The sequence below is a fragment of the Neoarius graeffei genome, chromosome 26 (genome assembly GCF_027579695.1).
Source record: "Neoarius graeffei isolate fNeoGra1 chromosome 26, fNeoGra1.pri, whole genome shotgun sequence".
Taxonomy (NCBI): Eukaryota; Metazoa; Chordata; class Actinopteri; order Siluriformes; family Ariidae; genus Neoarius; species Neoarius graeffei.
This window is the reverse complement of record NC_083594.1, coordinates 4,061,113-4,074,865: the sequence shown is the minus strand read 5'-3', so window position 1 is coordinate 4,074,865 and position 13,753 is coordinate 4,061,113. Positions and strand designations below refer to the sequence as shown.

General features: G+C 44.8%; 1 protein-coding gene across 1 annotated transcript in view; it reads left to right on the top strand.

Annotated features, from left to right (window-relative positions):
• The window catches only part of LOC132874328 (calmodulin-binding transcription activator 1-like), a 499,951-nt gene that overhangs the window by 462,111 nt on the left and 24,087 nt on the right, over nucleotides 1-13,753 (top strand). Inside the window, exon 11 of the mRNA XM_060910417.1 lies at nucleotides 5,754-5,888. Within this exon, the coding sequence (XP_060766400.1) occupies nucleotides 5,754-5,888 (135 nt within the window). The remainder of the gene's footprint in view (nucleotides 1-5,753; nucleotides 5,889-13,753) is intronic.

Sequence of the window (13,753 nt, the reverse complement as noted above, 5' to 3'; positions counted from 1 at the left end):
ACACAAAGGGGAGAGGAAAGTCAGGGGAGTGTAAAAGTGGCCCCCCACACAGTGCAGCCTTTACCTCAGAAAAAGCCCGCTGGCATTGCTCCATCCACTGGACCGGATCTGGTGCCCCCTTTTTAGTGAGATCAGTCAGCGGGCTGGTGACGTCCGAATAATTAGGTATAAACCTACGATAATAGCCAGCCAGCCCCAGGAACTGTCTCACCCCCTTTTTGGTCTTGGGCCTCGGGCAGGCCGCAATTGCTGCGGTCTTATTAATTTGGGGACGCACCTGCCCGTTGCCCAAGTGGAAGCCCAGATACCGTACTTCCACCCGCCCAATCGCACACTTCTTCGGGTTGGCTGTGAGACCCGCTCGCCTCAGCGACCTAAGGACGGCCCTTAGGTGTTCAAGGTGCCTCGCCCAGTCATTACTATATATGATGATGTCGTCGAGATAGGCAGCCGCATAAGTGGCATGGGGGCGGAGGACCCTGTCCATCAGCCGCTGAAATGTAGCAGGTGCCCCAAACAGCCCAAACGGAAGTGTGACGAATTGGTGTAAACCAAACGGTGTGGAAAAGGCCGTTTTTTTCTCGGGATAGTGGAGTCAAGGGGATCTGCCAATATCCCTTCGTCAAATCCAGTGTCGAATAAAAGCGAGCCGTGCCGAGTCAATCGAGCAACTCATCAATACGAGGCATTGGGTATGCGTCAAATTTAGACACCGCGTTGACTTTTCTATAGTCCACACAGAACCGGACCGACCTGTCGGCCTTGGGTACCAAGACCACCGGGCTGCTCCAGTCACTGTGGGACTCCTCGACGATGCCCATTTCGAGCATGGTCTCAAGTTCTTCCCGAACCACCTTTTTTTTGTGTACGGGTAGCCTGTAAGGGCGGCTACGCACTACCACCCCCGGGGCGTCTCTATGTGGTGCTCTATGAGGTTAGTGCAACCGGGCAGGGGCGAGAACACATCCAAAAACTCGGTCTGCAACTGGGCGACCTCCGTGAGTTGGGTCGGGGAGAGGTGGTCTCCACAGGGGACCGGAGAGGTACGGGATGCCAATGCCCCTTTTTGAACCTCCGGCCCCAGCTCCGCCTTCTCCGGAACCACCGACACCAACGCCACGGGGACCTCCTCGTTCCAGAGTTTAAGCAGATTGAGGTGGTAAATTTGTAGCGCCCCACCCCTGTCCATTCGCCTCACCTCGTAGTCGACGTCCCCGACTCGCCGTGTGACCTCAAAGGGACCTTGCCACTTGGCGATCAATTTGGAGCTCAAAGTGGGCAACAGTACGAGTACTTTATCTCCCTGGGTGAACTCCCTAAGGCGCGTACCCTTGTTGTACAGGCGGGCTTGCCGTTCCTGGGCCTGCCGCAAATTCTCCTGAGTTAGGTGGGTGAGCGTGTGGAGTTTTGCGCGCAGGTCCATAACGTATTGAATTTCGATCTTGCTTTGTGAAGGTCCCTCCTCCCAATTTTCCCGCAGCACGTCTAGGATGCCGCGCGGCTTACGCCCATATAATAATTAGAACGGGGAGAACCCCGTGGAGGCTTGGGGAACCTCTCGCACTGAGAACAACAAGGGTTCGAGCCACTTATCCCAATTACGTGCATCCTCACTTACGAATTTTTTAATGATATTTTTGAGGGTGCGATTGAACCGTTCCACTAAACCGTCCGTTTGTGGGTGATACACACTGGTGCGGATCGGCTTAATCCCCAATAACCCATACAGTTCGCGCAGTGTCCGTGACATAAATGTAGTGCCTTGATCAGTCAGAATCTCTTTCGGGATTCCAACTCGGGAGATGACGCGGAAGAGTGCCTCTGCAATACTGCGTGCTGAGATATTGTGCAGAGGCACTGCTTCCGGGTATCGCGTTGCATAGTCCACCAGAACTAATATAAAGCGGTACCCTCGTGCTGACCGATCTAATGGCCCGACGAGATCCATCCCAATTCTCTCAAATGGGGTCTCGATCAATGGAAGAGGGCGCAAAGGCGCTTTTGGAATGGCCGCTGGATTTACTAACTGGCATTCGCGACATGCCGTACACCACCTACGAACATCGCCGCGAATCCCCGGCCAATAGAATCGGGCCATTATTCGGGCTAGTGTCTTATCCTACCCTAAGTGTCCAGCCATGGGATTAAAGTGAGCCGCCTGGAATACCAATTCTCGGCAGCTCTTCGGAATCAAAAGCTGCGTGACTCGCTCTTTAGTTTGAGTGTCCTGCGTCACTCGGTATAACTTATCCTTCATAATCGCGAAGTAGGGGAAGGACGGGGTGGCGTTCGGCTGGAGCGTTTGACCATCGATTACTCTCACTTGGTCAAACCCATGTCGCAGAGTCTCGTCTCGCAATTGTTCTAATGGGAAATCCACGAGGGATTCCCCAATAGAGAGAGGAGGAGCCGGCTGCTCCTCACTCTGACGCGGAGATGACGTAGATGGCTCTGTGACAGCTGCTCCCGCCAAAGCGACACCGGGACCTCCCCCTGTCAAATGGCAGGACCCACTCTTTACTAAGCGTGTCATTAAACCCCAAAATCCCGGCCAATCAGTCCCCAAAATTAAAGAGTGGGTAAGGCGAGGATTAACCGCCGCCTACACTATAAATTTTTCCCCTCTGAAAAAAATGTGGACCGACACCAAATGGTAGCTGTGAACATCCCCGTGCACACACAACACCTTCACCCCCTGTGCTCCCCCCAATGCCTCATTTTGCACCAGGCTTTGGTGAATTGAGGTCTGGTTACAACCAGAATCCACCAACGCCTGATATGTATCCCCTTGGATACTCACCGGTATGCGATACGCTCCGGCCCGATCGAGGGCAGCCTCTGGCGCGTTGGGGATCCGAACCACCGCGCCCACTTCCATCGCCGTGCCCTGCTGTTGAAGGTGGCCCGGCTCCCCGCAGCGCCAGCAAACCGGCCCGGGCTTTCCCTCTGCACCGGTGATCTGGGGCTCACTCACCTGAGGTGGGGGAGAGACAGACACAGAAGGGAGAAACGGGAGGGCACTGCGGGTGCGGCGGGCCGGCTGGGGTGGTGCCGGCCCCCGCCTCCGCGGTGGGGGAATGGGGCGAGGACGGGACACAGGAGGATGGGGAGGGAGAGAAGAGAAGATGCCATTTGCTGTCCTGCCACCGGGACAGCCGCCAAATGGTCCTCCTCCAGCTCGACTGCCTGATCCAGTGACACCGGTCGGTGGCACTGGACCCACTCCGCAGTTCCTGCTGGCAAGCGAGCGATGAACTGTTCCAGCACCACCTGGTCGATGATTCCCTCGGCGTTGTGGTTGTTGGCCCTCAACCACCGCCAGCAGGCGTCCCGGAGCTGCTGGCCAAACGCGAACGGCCGGCCGACTTCCTCCAAGCGCAACGCGCGGAAGCACTGGCGCTGCTGCTCTGGAGTGCGCCCCACGCGCTGGAGGACGGCCCGGCGGAGGTCCGCGTAGGCCAGCCAGCGGTTGGCGGGGAGCTGTAGCGCGGCCAGCTGTGCCTCTCCCGTTAGCAGGGGGAGGAGGCGCGCCGTGCGCTGCTCCATCGGCCACCCCGAGGCTTCAGCGACTTGCTCGAAGAGCATGATGAACGCCTCGGGTCATCCTGCGGGCCCATCTTGGTGATGGTAAGGGGAGACGGGCCCGCAGTAGGAGCGCTGGTGGACCCCGCCGACGCGAGGAGGTGCCAGAAAGCCTCCCGATCTTCTTGTTGGGCCAGCACCAGGGCCTCGAAGCGTCGCTCTTGCTCCTTCCAAAGGGTGATGAGGGCCTGGTGCTGGCTTTGCTGGGCCGTGGCGAGGGCGTGGACCAGGTCGGCGAACGGGGAGGACTCCATGGGGCTGCTCGGCTGGTGCTCCACTTTCCTGGGTTTCAGCACCACTGTAGCAGTTCGTATGGGTGGGTGGAGCACAGAAGGACGGCAGGCCAGAACTGCATTCACAAAACTCTTATTTTCACTCTTCAGTGCAAATTTTACTCTCTCAGCCACACATGCACGCACACACTCAAGTCGTCTGGTTGGGGAGAGAGCTCCCTCTGCTCTCGCTCTCTCTCCTTAAATAGGGCGCGGTCACTGGGAAGACACACACAAACAGGTTAATTCATGTCAGGTGTAGTGATTCTGCCACTTACCTTCCCTGACTCCGCCCTCCTGTCACAGACCGGCGCTTGACCACGCCCCCGCTGCCACAGACGTTTTCTCAGAATATCACTATTTTATTCGCGAAATATTGTGACTTTTTTCTGAAAATCTTCTATTCAAATTTTTTAAACAGTGATCCTGAAGCACTGTTGTTCCCCTAAACTTAAATCTGTCATTTTATCAAATCCAAATTTATCATTATTCACTTGCAGATTTATTATTATTTATTGGGATGAGGTGTATATACAGGGTGTTTCAAAAAAAAATTATATTATTTGAGATGTAAATATCCCAGAAACTACATAGTCTTGGAAAATGACACTGAACAGGTATAATGTTGAGCAATATAAGATTTATTCCTCAAAATTTGAATGAGAAATCAAAGGTATGTGGATTCCATGAACAATTTCACAAATTTTCAATATGCACACCGCCTGACACACACACACACACACACACACACACATACAGCCTTCCTCTTTAAACTTTTTGTGCCGTGTCCAAGGCTGCATTGCAGTTGGTGCATTTTTAGAGAATTCTCTCATAAATGCACGCTGCGCAGTCTTGTTCGACTGTGTCTGAGCGTACTCTAACACACAACACGCCTTTTCTTTTCCAGTCAATGCCATTTCTATACCTAAAAAGATTTAAAAAAAACATTAAACATAAAATTTTGACCTGTTTCCACACATGCTGTTAAAATTTGAGGTCAATTGAACGAGAATTGGCAAAGTTATTAGATTGTATATATATGTATATGTGTGCGTGTGTGTTTATTCTATCCACATCCACTGGATACAAGCAATCACGCTCTCTGATTGGCTACTCTACTACTAGGATATCAGCTCATATACCACGAGTAGAGAAAAACAAAATGGCGGAACGTGTTGCTGAACCAACCGAGGACGAAATAAAAACTCGACTTGAAAACAAAACCCAAAAAAAAGCAACAAAATATGGAATGAAAGTATTTGATGCTAAGAGCATATCTTTTTTATTTTTCAAGAATTATTATTATTATTATCGCATTTTTCACAAATTGCTCCTGTCATTTCGCCAGTTTGTTTACATTCTAAGTGGAAATTATTTTGTCGGACGTTTTGTTTAAAGTTTTTATTTGTCGAATTTGCAAAAAATAAAAATGCTCCGTTTCTGAAAATCCAGTGAATGTGGATAGAATAAAACAGTTATTCCACTCAATGTCGTCGTACACGGATTATAGCGCTATCAGTTCATGTACGACTGGATTTTGTGGAATAACTGTTATACCGTAGATGGTCAGTGTACAGTATCTTGTTGATCGCTTTCTAATTTCTGAAGATTATTAGTAATAAATATCTTAAGTGATCTATAAACATTAGGAGATGGAAAATAGGCGTGTCAGCTTTATAAGGGTTTGTTTTGTTATTTTCCCCTGGAAGGGTGGGACAGCTGGGCATTTCCTTCTCTTCCCTTTCCCTCAAATCAGTCCCAAGAAAGAAGGGATATAATAATGTACAAGGATTAATCTACATCGCAGAAATATTGTTGGCCAGCACTGAAAATCCTGACAGACGCAAGCAGTAGATTACGACCCGAAGCAGTAAACAGAGTGTGTGTTTCCTCCTGTAGCTCATGACACAGGCCTGGTGACCCTTCAGGTGGCAGCCAGCAGCCAGATCATCTCCAACTCGGTGGTGTTTGAATATAAAGCCCGCGCTCTCCCCGCCCTGCCCACTTCTCAGCACGACTGGCTTTCCCTGGACGGTAGGTCTCCTCATTCACTTCACACACACTCTTTACTGAGGCGCTGCTTCTCACCTGGGGTTCACACAGGGATTAATTCACAAAACATCTCAGGAGAATTGTTATCATGGCACGTTTTTTTTTTTTTTAATTGATCATTGCTGTTTTCTGGCTTATACTCATGAGTGAGTAGCTGCTGCATTTAAAGATGTGTGTGTGTGTGTGTGTGTGTGTGTGTGTGTGTGTGTGTGTGTGTGTAATTACTGTATATGCTGATATTTGTAAAATATATTAATAAGGCTGGTTTATATTTACATGTTCTCGAATATGATTGGTCAGATGGTGTTGATTTATTTTCGATAAAAGCAGCTCTGACAGTAGTGCAGCTGCATATCACAGGTTAATAATAATAATAATAATAATAATAATAATAATAATAATAATAATGATGCACTCAGAGCTTTAATACATTGTATGAACCGTGTATGGTGGACGATCCACATAATCTAAACCTAATAATAAACAGATTGTACAACTAACAAAGAAAAATGTGTAATTGTTGATATGGTGATGTTTTAACGTTTATGGAAGGAGTCTCCAGTGTCAGTTCTTTACATTTTCTGACGTATGGAGGAGTTTACACTTTTTCCAGTTTATTGGTAACACAACAAGCTGCATTTTTAGCTGGTTTGCATTTTTTAATTTGCGCTAGCAGCACTGGCACAAACTGGTCCTCTCACTCAGGATCTTTCTACTTCATTCTTCTTATTATTATTATTCTAATATTTTTAGGATGCTATTTCTCCGTCAGTTTTCAACCAATCATCACCAAATTTCACATGAAGAAGAATACCTCTGGGCTGAATTACATTGCTATGACTTTTGGTGCTGATCTGGATCACCAAACCAGAATGATCCATGAAAAACAGGATTTTTTCCTCACTAAGTGTCATTCTCTATCTCTTACCGTTCCGGATCTATAGGGTACGGTGACCAGACGTCCCGGTTTGTAACGGCTAGCACAAATCACTGCGACTTTAGTCACAGTCTCTATCTAGTTTGTTATTCATTTTCTTCTTTGATTAATATAAAATTGTACTGATTGGCAAACCACTGTGGTGTAAAAGAAATAAAGCACTACTACTGTACATACCTCCAAGTGTTTTATTCCTTACGTCCAAACAGGCGATGTGGATTTATGTTTTTGGTTCTGATACAGGATTTTAAATATATGTAAGCCAATTTTTTACATAAACATGGAAAAAGGGAGATTAAAAGTGAATTTAAAGAAGAAATTCAACAGAAAATACTGTGTACTTATTGACTGAGTGGGAGGGCCGGACGGGGAAATATTTGGCTCGAGGTCATGCTGCGCTCGGTCCGTACGAATGACCAAGAGCCAAATATTTTCCTGTCCGGCCTGACCTGAATCAGTCAATAGGCATTTTATCAAACAACCTTTTTTTTTTTTAAACTAGCATACACAGTGGAAAGCAATGAGCAACGATGTGCAAAAAACAAACCAATCAATTTTTCCACCACTGAAGGCTTCTGTGGCATTTGGTTTGTTGCCTTTTCCATTTTTTCTGATGTCTCTGTGCTCGGACTTCAGGACTTCCCTGGACTTTTTAAAGTCTTTGTATTTCAGGATGTTTACAGTGGTGCTTGAAAGTTTGTGAACCCTTTAGAATTTTCTATATTTCTGCATAAATATGACCTAAAACATGGTCAGTTTTTCACACAAGTCCTAAAAGTAGATAAAGATAACCCAGTTAAACAAATGAGGCAAAAATATTATACTCGGTCATTTATTTATTGAGGAAAATGATCCAATATTACACATCTGTGAGTGGCAAAAGTATGTGAACCTTTGCTTTCAGTATCTGGTGTGACCCCCTTGTGCAGCAATAGCTGCAACTAAACGCTTCTGGTAACTGTTGATCAGTCCTGCACACCGGCTTGGAGGAATTTTAGCCCGTTCCTCCATACAGAACAGCTTCAACTCTGGGATGCTGGTGGGTTTCCTCACATGAACTGCTCGCTTCAGGTCCTTCCACAACATTACCATTGGATTAAGGTCAGGACTTTGACTTGGCCATTCCAAAACATTAACTTTATTCTTCTTTAACCATTCTTTGATAGAACGACTTGTGTGCTTAGGGTCGTTGTCTTGCTGCATGACCCACCTTCTCTTGTTCATGGACAGATGTCCTGACATTTTCCTTTAGAATTCGCTGGTATAATTCAGAATTCATTGCTCCATCAATGATGGCAAGCCGTCCTGGCCCAGATGCAGCAAAACAGACCCAAACCATGATACTACCACCACCATGTTTCACAGATGGGATAAGGTTCTTATGCTGGAATGCAGTGTTTTCCTTTCTCCAAACATAACGCTTCTCATTCAAACCAAAAAGTTCTATTTTGGTCTCATCCGTCCATAAAACTTTTTTCCAATAGCCTTCTGGCTTGTCCACGTGATCTTTAGCAAACTGCAGACGAGCAGCAATGTTCTTTTTGGAGAGCAGTGGCTTTCTCCTTGCAACCCTGCCATGCACACCATTGTTGTTCAGTGTTCTCCTGATGGTAGACTCATGAACATTAACATTAGCCAATGTGAGAGAGGCCTTCAGTTGCTTAGAAGTTATCCTGGGGTCCTTTGTGACCTCGCTGACTATTACACGCCTTGCTCTTGGAGTGATCTTTGTTGGTCGACCACTCCTGGGGAGGGTAACAATGGTCTTGAATTTCCTCCATTTGTACACAATCTGTCTGACTGTGGATTGGTGGAGTCCAAATTCTTTAGAGATGGTTTTGTAACCTTTTCCAGCCTGATGAGCATCAACAACGCTTTTTCTGAGGTCCTCAGAAATCTCCTTTGTTCATGCCATGATACACTTCCACAAACATGTGTTGTGAAGCTCAGACTTTGATAGATCCCTGTTCTTTAAATAAAACAGGGTGCCCACTCACACCTGATTGTCATCCCATTGATTGAAAACACCTGACTCTAATTTCACCTTCAAATTACTGCTAATCCTAGAGGTTCACATACTTTTGCCACTCACAGATATGTAATATTGGATCATGACCAAGTATAATATTTTTGTCTCATTTGTTTAACTGGGTTCTCTTTATCTACTTTTAGGACTTGTGTGAAAATCTGACGATGTTTTAGGTCATATTTATGCAGAAATAAAGAAAATTCTAAAGGGTTCACAAACTTTCAAGCACCACTGTATCTTACTGTTGTTGTCAAGCTAGCATTGAATACTTTGCGAAAAGGAAGACAAAGTGTCAGGTTTGTCGTCTAAACTTCCTTTTTTCTTCTCTTGTATATAGAAACTGCATCGCAAGCTGTCGCGCTCCTTAGAGCGGATGACTGTTGTGTCTCTTTCCTCCTTAACTTCTGCAAGAAATCTTTTGAAAACGTTCATGTCGTACTTATTTTTTACGGTGTTTTCTGTCTTGTTGTCGTTGTCTTTGCATAAACAAGTGAATTTCTTCACTCTAAAGTACCTTTTTTTCATTTTCTTCAACAGTTTCAGCTTGCTCAATGAGGTCTGTGTCTGATAAATCATCCGGATAATAAAATTCACTTTCACGGTGGTCGGTTGTGTCGCTCATTTTTCAAAGTAACAATTCAGAGCAAAATGAAAACAGCGGAAGGAAGCGAGGGAAACAGGTCCGGGGCCGCATACGGATTTTTCCGGACCGGATTAAAAAATCCGTATCTGCCCAGTCATGTGACTTTTCCCAATGGTTTTATGTAGAGCACGTGTGCAGGTCCGTACGGGTCGCATGATAAATGCATGTTACTTTATCAGTTGCGTGTTGATATATTTTACAACATGATCATTAATTTTTTTAAATAAACGGTTAACACCTTTGAAATTTTGGACTGTTATTCAGCGAGAGTCGGATCAAATCATACCTCGTGTTTAGCGTCATTCTGAAAATCTACAAAAAAAAAAGAAGCAGCATATCGTTTTGTCTTTCAATCCTTGACCTGCTTAATGGGGTTGTGATTTAGAAGAAGAAAGAACACCTTTAATAATAATTAGCGATGTAATGGTTACTCGGTAAGCCTTTGAGAACTAAACACATTCCTCAGTGGAACATTAACAGCCGTGCCTGGAGCGCGAGTGAGGCCGTGTCCCTCGGTTCGTCCGTGTTCCCGTCCATTCCTACAAGGCACAGATGTGCACAACACAAGTGTGTGTGTGTGTGTGTGTGTGTGAGGTCGAGGGGGATGGTGAGGTTTGCTGAAGCACACAGTGACAGGATGGAGCTATGAGCAAAGCTGCAATGCAGGGGCCTGGAGCACAACCACGTGTCTGAGTGATGGTCAGGTTAACGCTAACAAAAGTGGTCTTCCCTTCATGATTCATGATAAGAAAGGTGTCTGTGTATATCGTCCTGTGTGTGTGTGTGTGTGTGTGTGTGTGTGTGTGTGTGTGTGTGTGTGTAAGCTGGCTATACAAGCAAACAAAGCTGCAGTGAGACAGGTATAAAATAAGGTGCATGAAGTGCTGATTCGGTGACAGGTCGACACAACTAATCAAAAATTACTGGGTTTAAAACCTAGCAAGAATAACTAGCAAGATTATTCACCAGTTTCCACTGAATTACTCTCAAAAAAGTCTATTTCACACGGAGAATAAAGCTAAAGTTTATCTTATCTTGATAGTGTTTAAAAAAAGAACTAATGACAGATAATTAAGTTATTCCATGAAATCGAGTCGTACATGAGCTGATAGCCGACGAGGCGCGTAGCACTGAGATTGAGTGGAATAACTGTTTTATTCTATCCACATTTACTAGATTTTGAGAAATGGAGCATTTTTATTTTAAATTTTTTTGCAAATTCGATCAATAAAAACTTTATAAAACATCCAATAAAATAATTTCCACTTAGAATGTAAACAAACCGACGAAATGACAGGAGCAATTTGTGAAAAATGCAATAATAATAATAATAATAATAATAATAATAATAATTTTTGAAAAATTTAAATAAAAAGATACATTCTTACCATCAAATATGTTCATTCCATATTTTTTTGTATTTTTTTAGCGCTTTGTTTTCGAGTAGTTTTTATTTCGTCCTCGGTTGATTCAGCAACACACTCCGCCATTTTGTTTTTCTCTACTCACGGTATATGAGCTGATATCCTAGTAGTAGAGTAGCCAATCAGATTGCTCATATCCAGTGAATGTGGATAGAATAACGTAAGATGTATTGCAAAGGTTCAGAAAAGGAAAGCAGGATTATGGATTGGATAATGCCTGTGCATTAAAAATACACATGAAATTCCTTTTTTTGTCCACAAAAACAAGCATTTCATTATTTTTTTTTGGGATTAGCTGTAGGTCATTTGGGATTGTAATTGGGCTGGAAATGTTTCTTAAACCTGTAAACCCTGGTTAATGATATCACCTGGAACCCTGTTGAACTGCTGTTGTGTGTCTAAAACCACTCGTAATGAGCTGATAGAATGTACACCGGGTGGCACGGTGCTGTAGTGGTTAGCGCTGTCGCCTCACAGCAAGAAGGTCCGGGTTCGAGCCCCGTGGCCGGCGAGGGCCTTTCTGTGCGGAGTTTGCATTTTCTCCCCGTGTCCGCGTGGGTTTCCTCCGGGTGCTCCGGTTTCCCCCACAGTCCAAAGACATGCAGGTTAGGTTAACTGGTGACTCTAAATTGAGCGTAGGTGTGAATGGTTGTCTGTGTCTATGTGTCAGCCCTGTGATGACCTGGCGACTTGTCCAGGGTGTACCCCGCCTTTCGCCCGTAGTCAGCTGGGATAGGCTCCAGCTTGCCTGCGACCCTGTAGAACAGGATAAAGCGGCTACAGATAATGAGATGAGATGAGAATGTACACCGGATGACTGCGTGTTGTTGACTTGTAGCCTGTAGCGTAGCTCGAGGGTTGTATCCTCTCCACTTTGTTTAGTTGGAGGCTGATTAATGCCATCCTGCCTCACTGAAATCTGCAGTCACGGGCTGCTCCTGACTCCTGACTCATGTAGCGTTCACTGATTGGCTGGATGACAGAAGAGACCTTTGCACTTTGTATTGAGTATATTAAAGGCTTCAAAAAAAAAATTTGTAATGGGTATAAAGTATGTTTCTTATCCTTGGAAACGGAATCCAATAATACGCAAGTAAAGTGTAAATACAACAAAATAATTCTGAAGTATCATAAAGTACTCAAGTATTTTCTCATATTGGAGAGACGGCCATCACGGCATCACGCTCAGATAGGTATAACACACAACTGGACAATAATTATATTTTTCAAGAGGTATTAATACTGAATTACTTTGCTAGCTAGCGTATCTGTGTAATATTCTTAAGGCAGTGCCCAAGTTTATAAACCTATAAACGTTTCTTAACGTACAGTACCTACAGCGCATGGAAAGAAATTCTAGAAAGCAAAGATGCCGTCAAAAAATCATGAAATGTTTTCTACATTTAAAAAAAAAAACTTTTATAAAGAGCAGTAATGCAGAATAAACTAAGTTAGTACTTATACAGCCATTAGCTGGTAAGTTCTGTATTTCTGATCGTCTTGGAGAATCTGACAAAGGAAAAAAAAGACTCTGGTTCAGTAAATACAACCCCGATTCCAAAAAAGTTGGGACAAAGTACAAATTGTAAATAAAAATGGAATGCAATGATGTGGAAGTTTCAAAATTCCATATTTTATTCAGAATAGAACATAGATGACATATCAAATGTTTAAACTGAGAAAATGTATCATTTAAAGAGAAAAATTAGGTGATTTTAAATTTCATGACAACAACACATCTCAAAAAAGTTGGGACAAGGCCATGTTTCCCACTGTGAGACATCCCCTTTTCTCTTTACAACAGTCTGTAAACGTCTGGGGACTGAGGAGACAAGTTGCTCAAGTTTAGAGATAGGAATGTTAACCCATTCTTGTCTAATGTAGGATTCTAGTTGCTCAACTGTCTTAAAGGTCTTTTTTGTCGTATCTTCTGTTTTATGATGCGCCAAATGTTTTCTATGGGTGAAAGATCTGGACTGCAGGCTGGCCAGTTCAGTACCCGGACCCTTCTTCTACGCAGCCATGATGCTGTAATTGATGCAGTATGTGGTTTGGCATTGTCATGTTGGAAAATGCAAGGTCTTCCCTGAAAGAGACGTCGTCTGGATGGGAGCATATGTTGCTCTAGAACCTGGATATACCTTTCAGCATTGATGGTGTCTTTCCAGATGTGTAAGCTGCCCATGCCACACACACTAATGCAACCCCATACCATCAGAGATGCAGGCTTCTGAACTGAGCACTGATAACAACTTGGGTCGTCCTTCTCCTCTTTAGTCCGAATGACACGGCGTCCCTGATTTCCATAAAGAACTTCAAATTTTGATTCGTCTGACCACAGAACAGTTTTCCACTTTGCCACAGTCCATTTTAAATGAGCCTTGGCCCAGAGAAGACGTCTGTGCTTCTGGATCATGTTTAGATACGGCTTCTTCTTTGAACTATAGAGTTTTAGCTGGCAACGGCGGATGGCACGGTGAATTGTGTTCACAGATAATGTTCTCTGGAAATATTCCTGAGCCCATTTTGTGATTTCCAATACAGAAGCATGCCTGTATGTGATGCAGTGCCGTCTAAGGGCCCGAAGATCACGGGCACCCGGTATGGTTTTCCGGCCTTGACCCTTACGCACAGAGATTCTTCCAGATTCTCTGAATCTTTTGATGATATTATGCACTGTAGATGATGATATGTTCAAACTCTTTGCAATTTTACACTGTCGAACTCCTTTCTGATATTGCTCCACTATTTGTCGGCGCAGAATTACGGGGATTGGTGATCCTCTTCCCATCTTTACTTCTGAGAGCCGCTGTC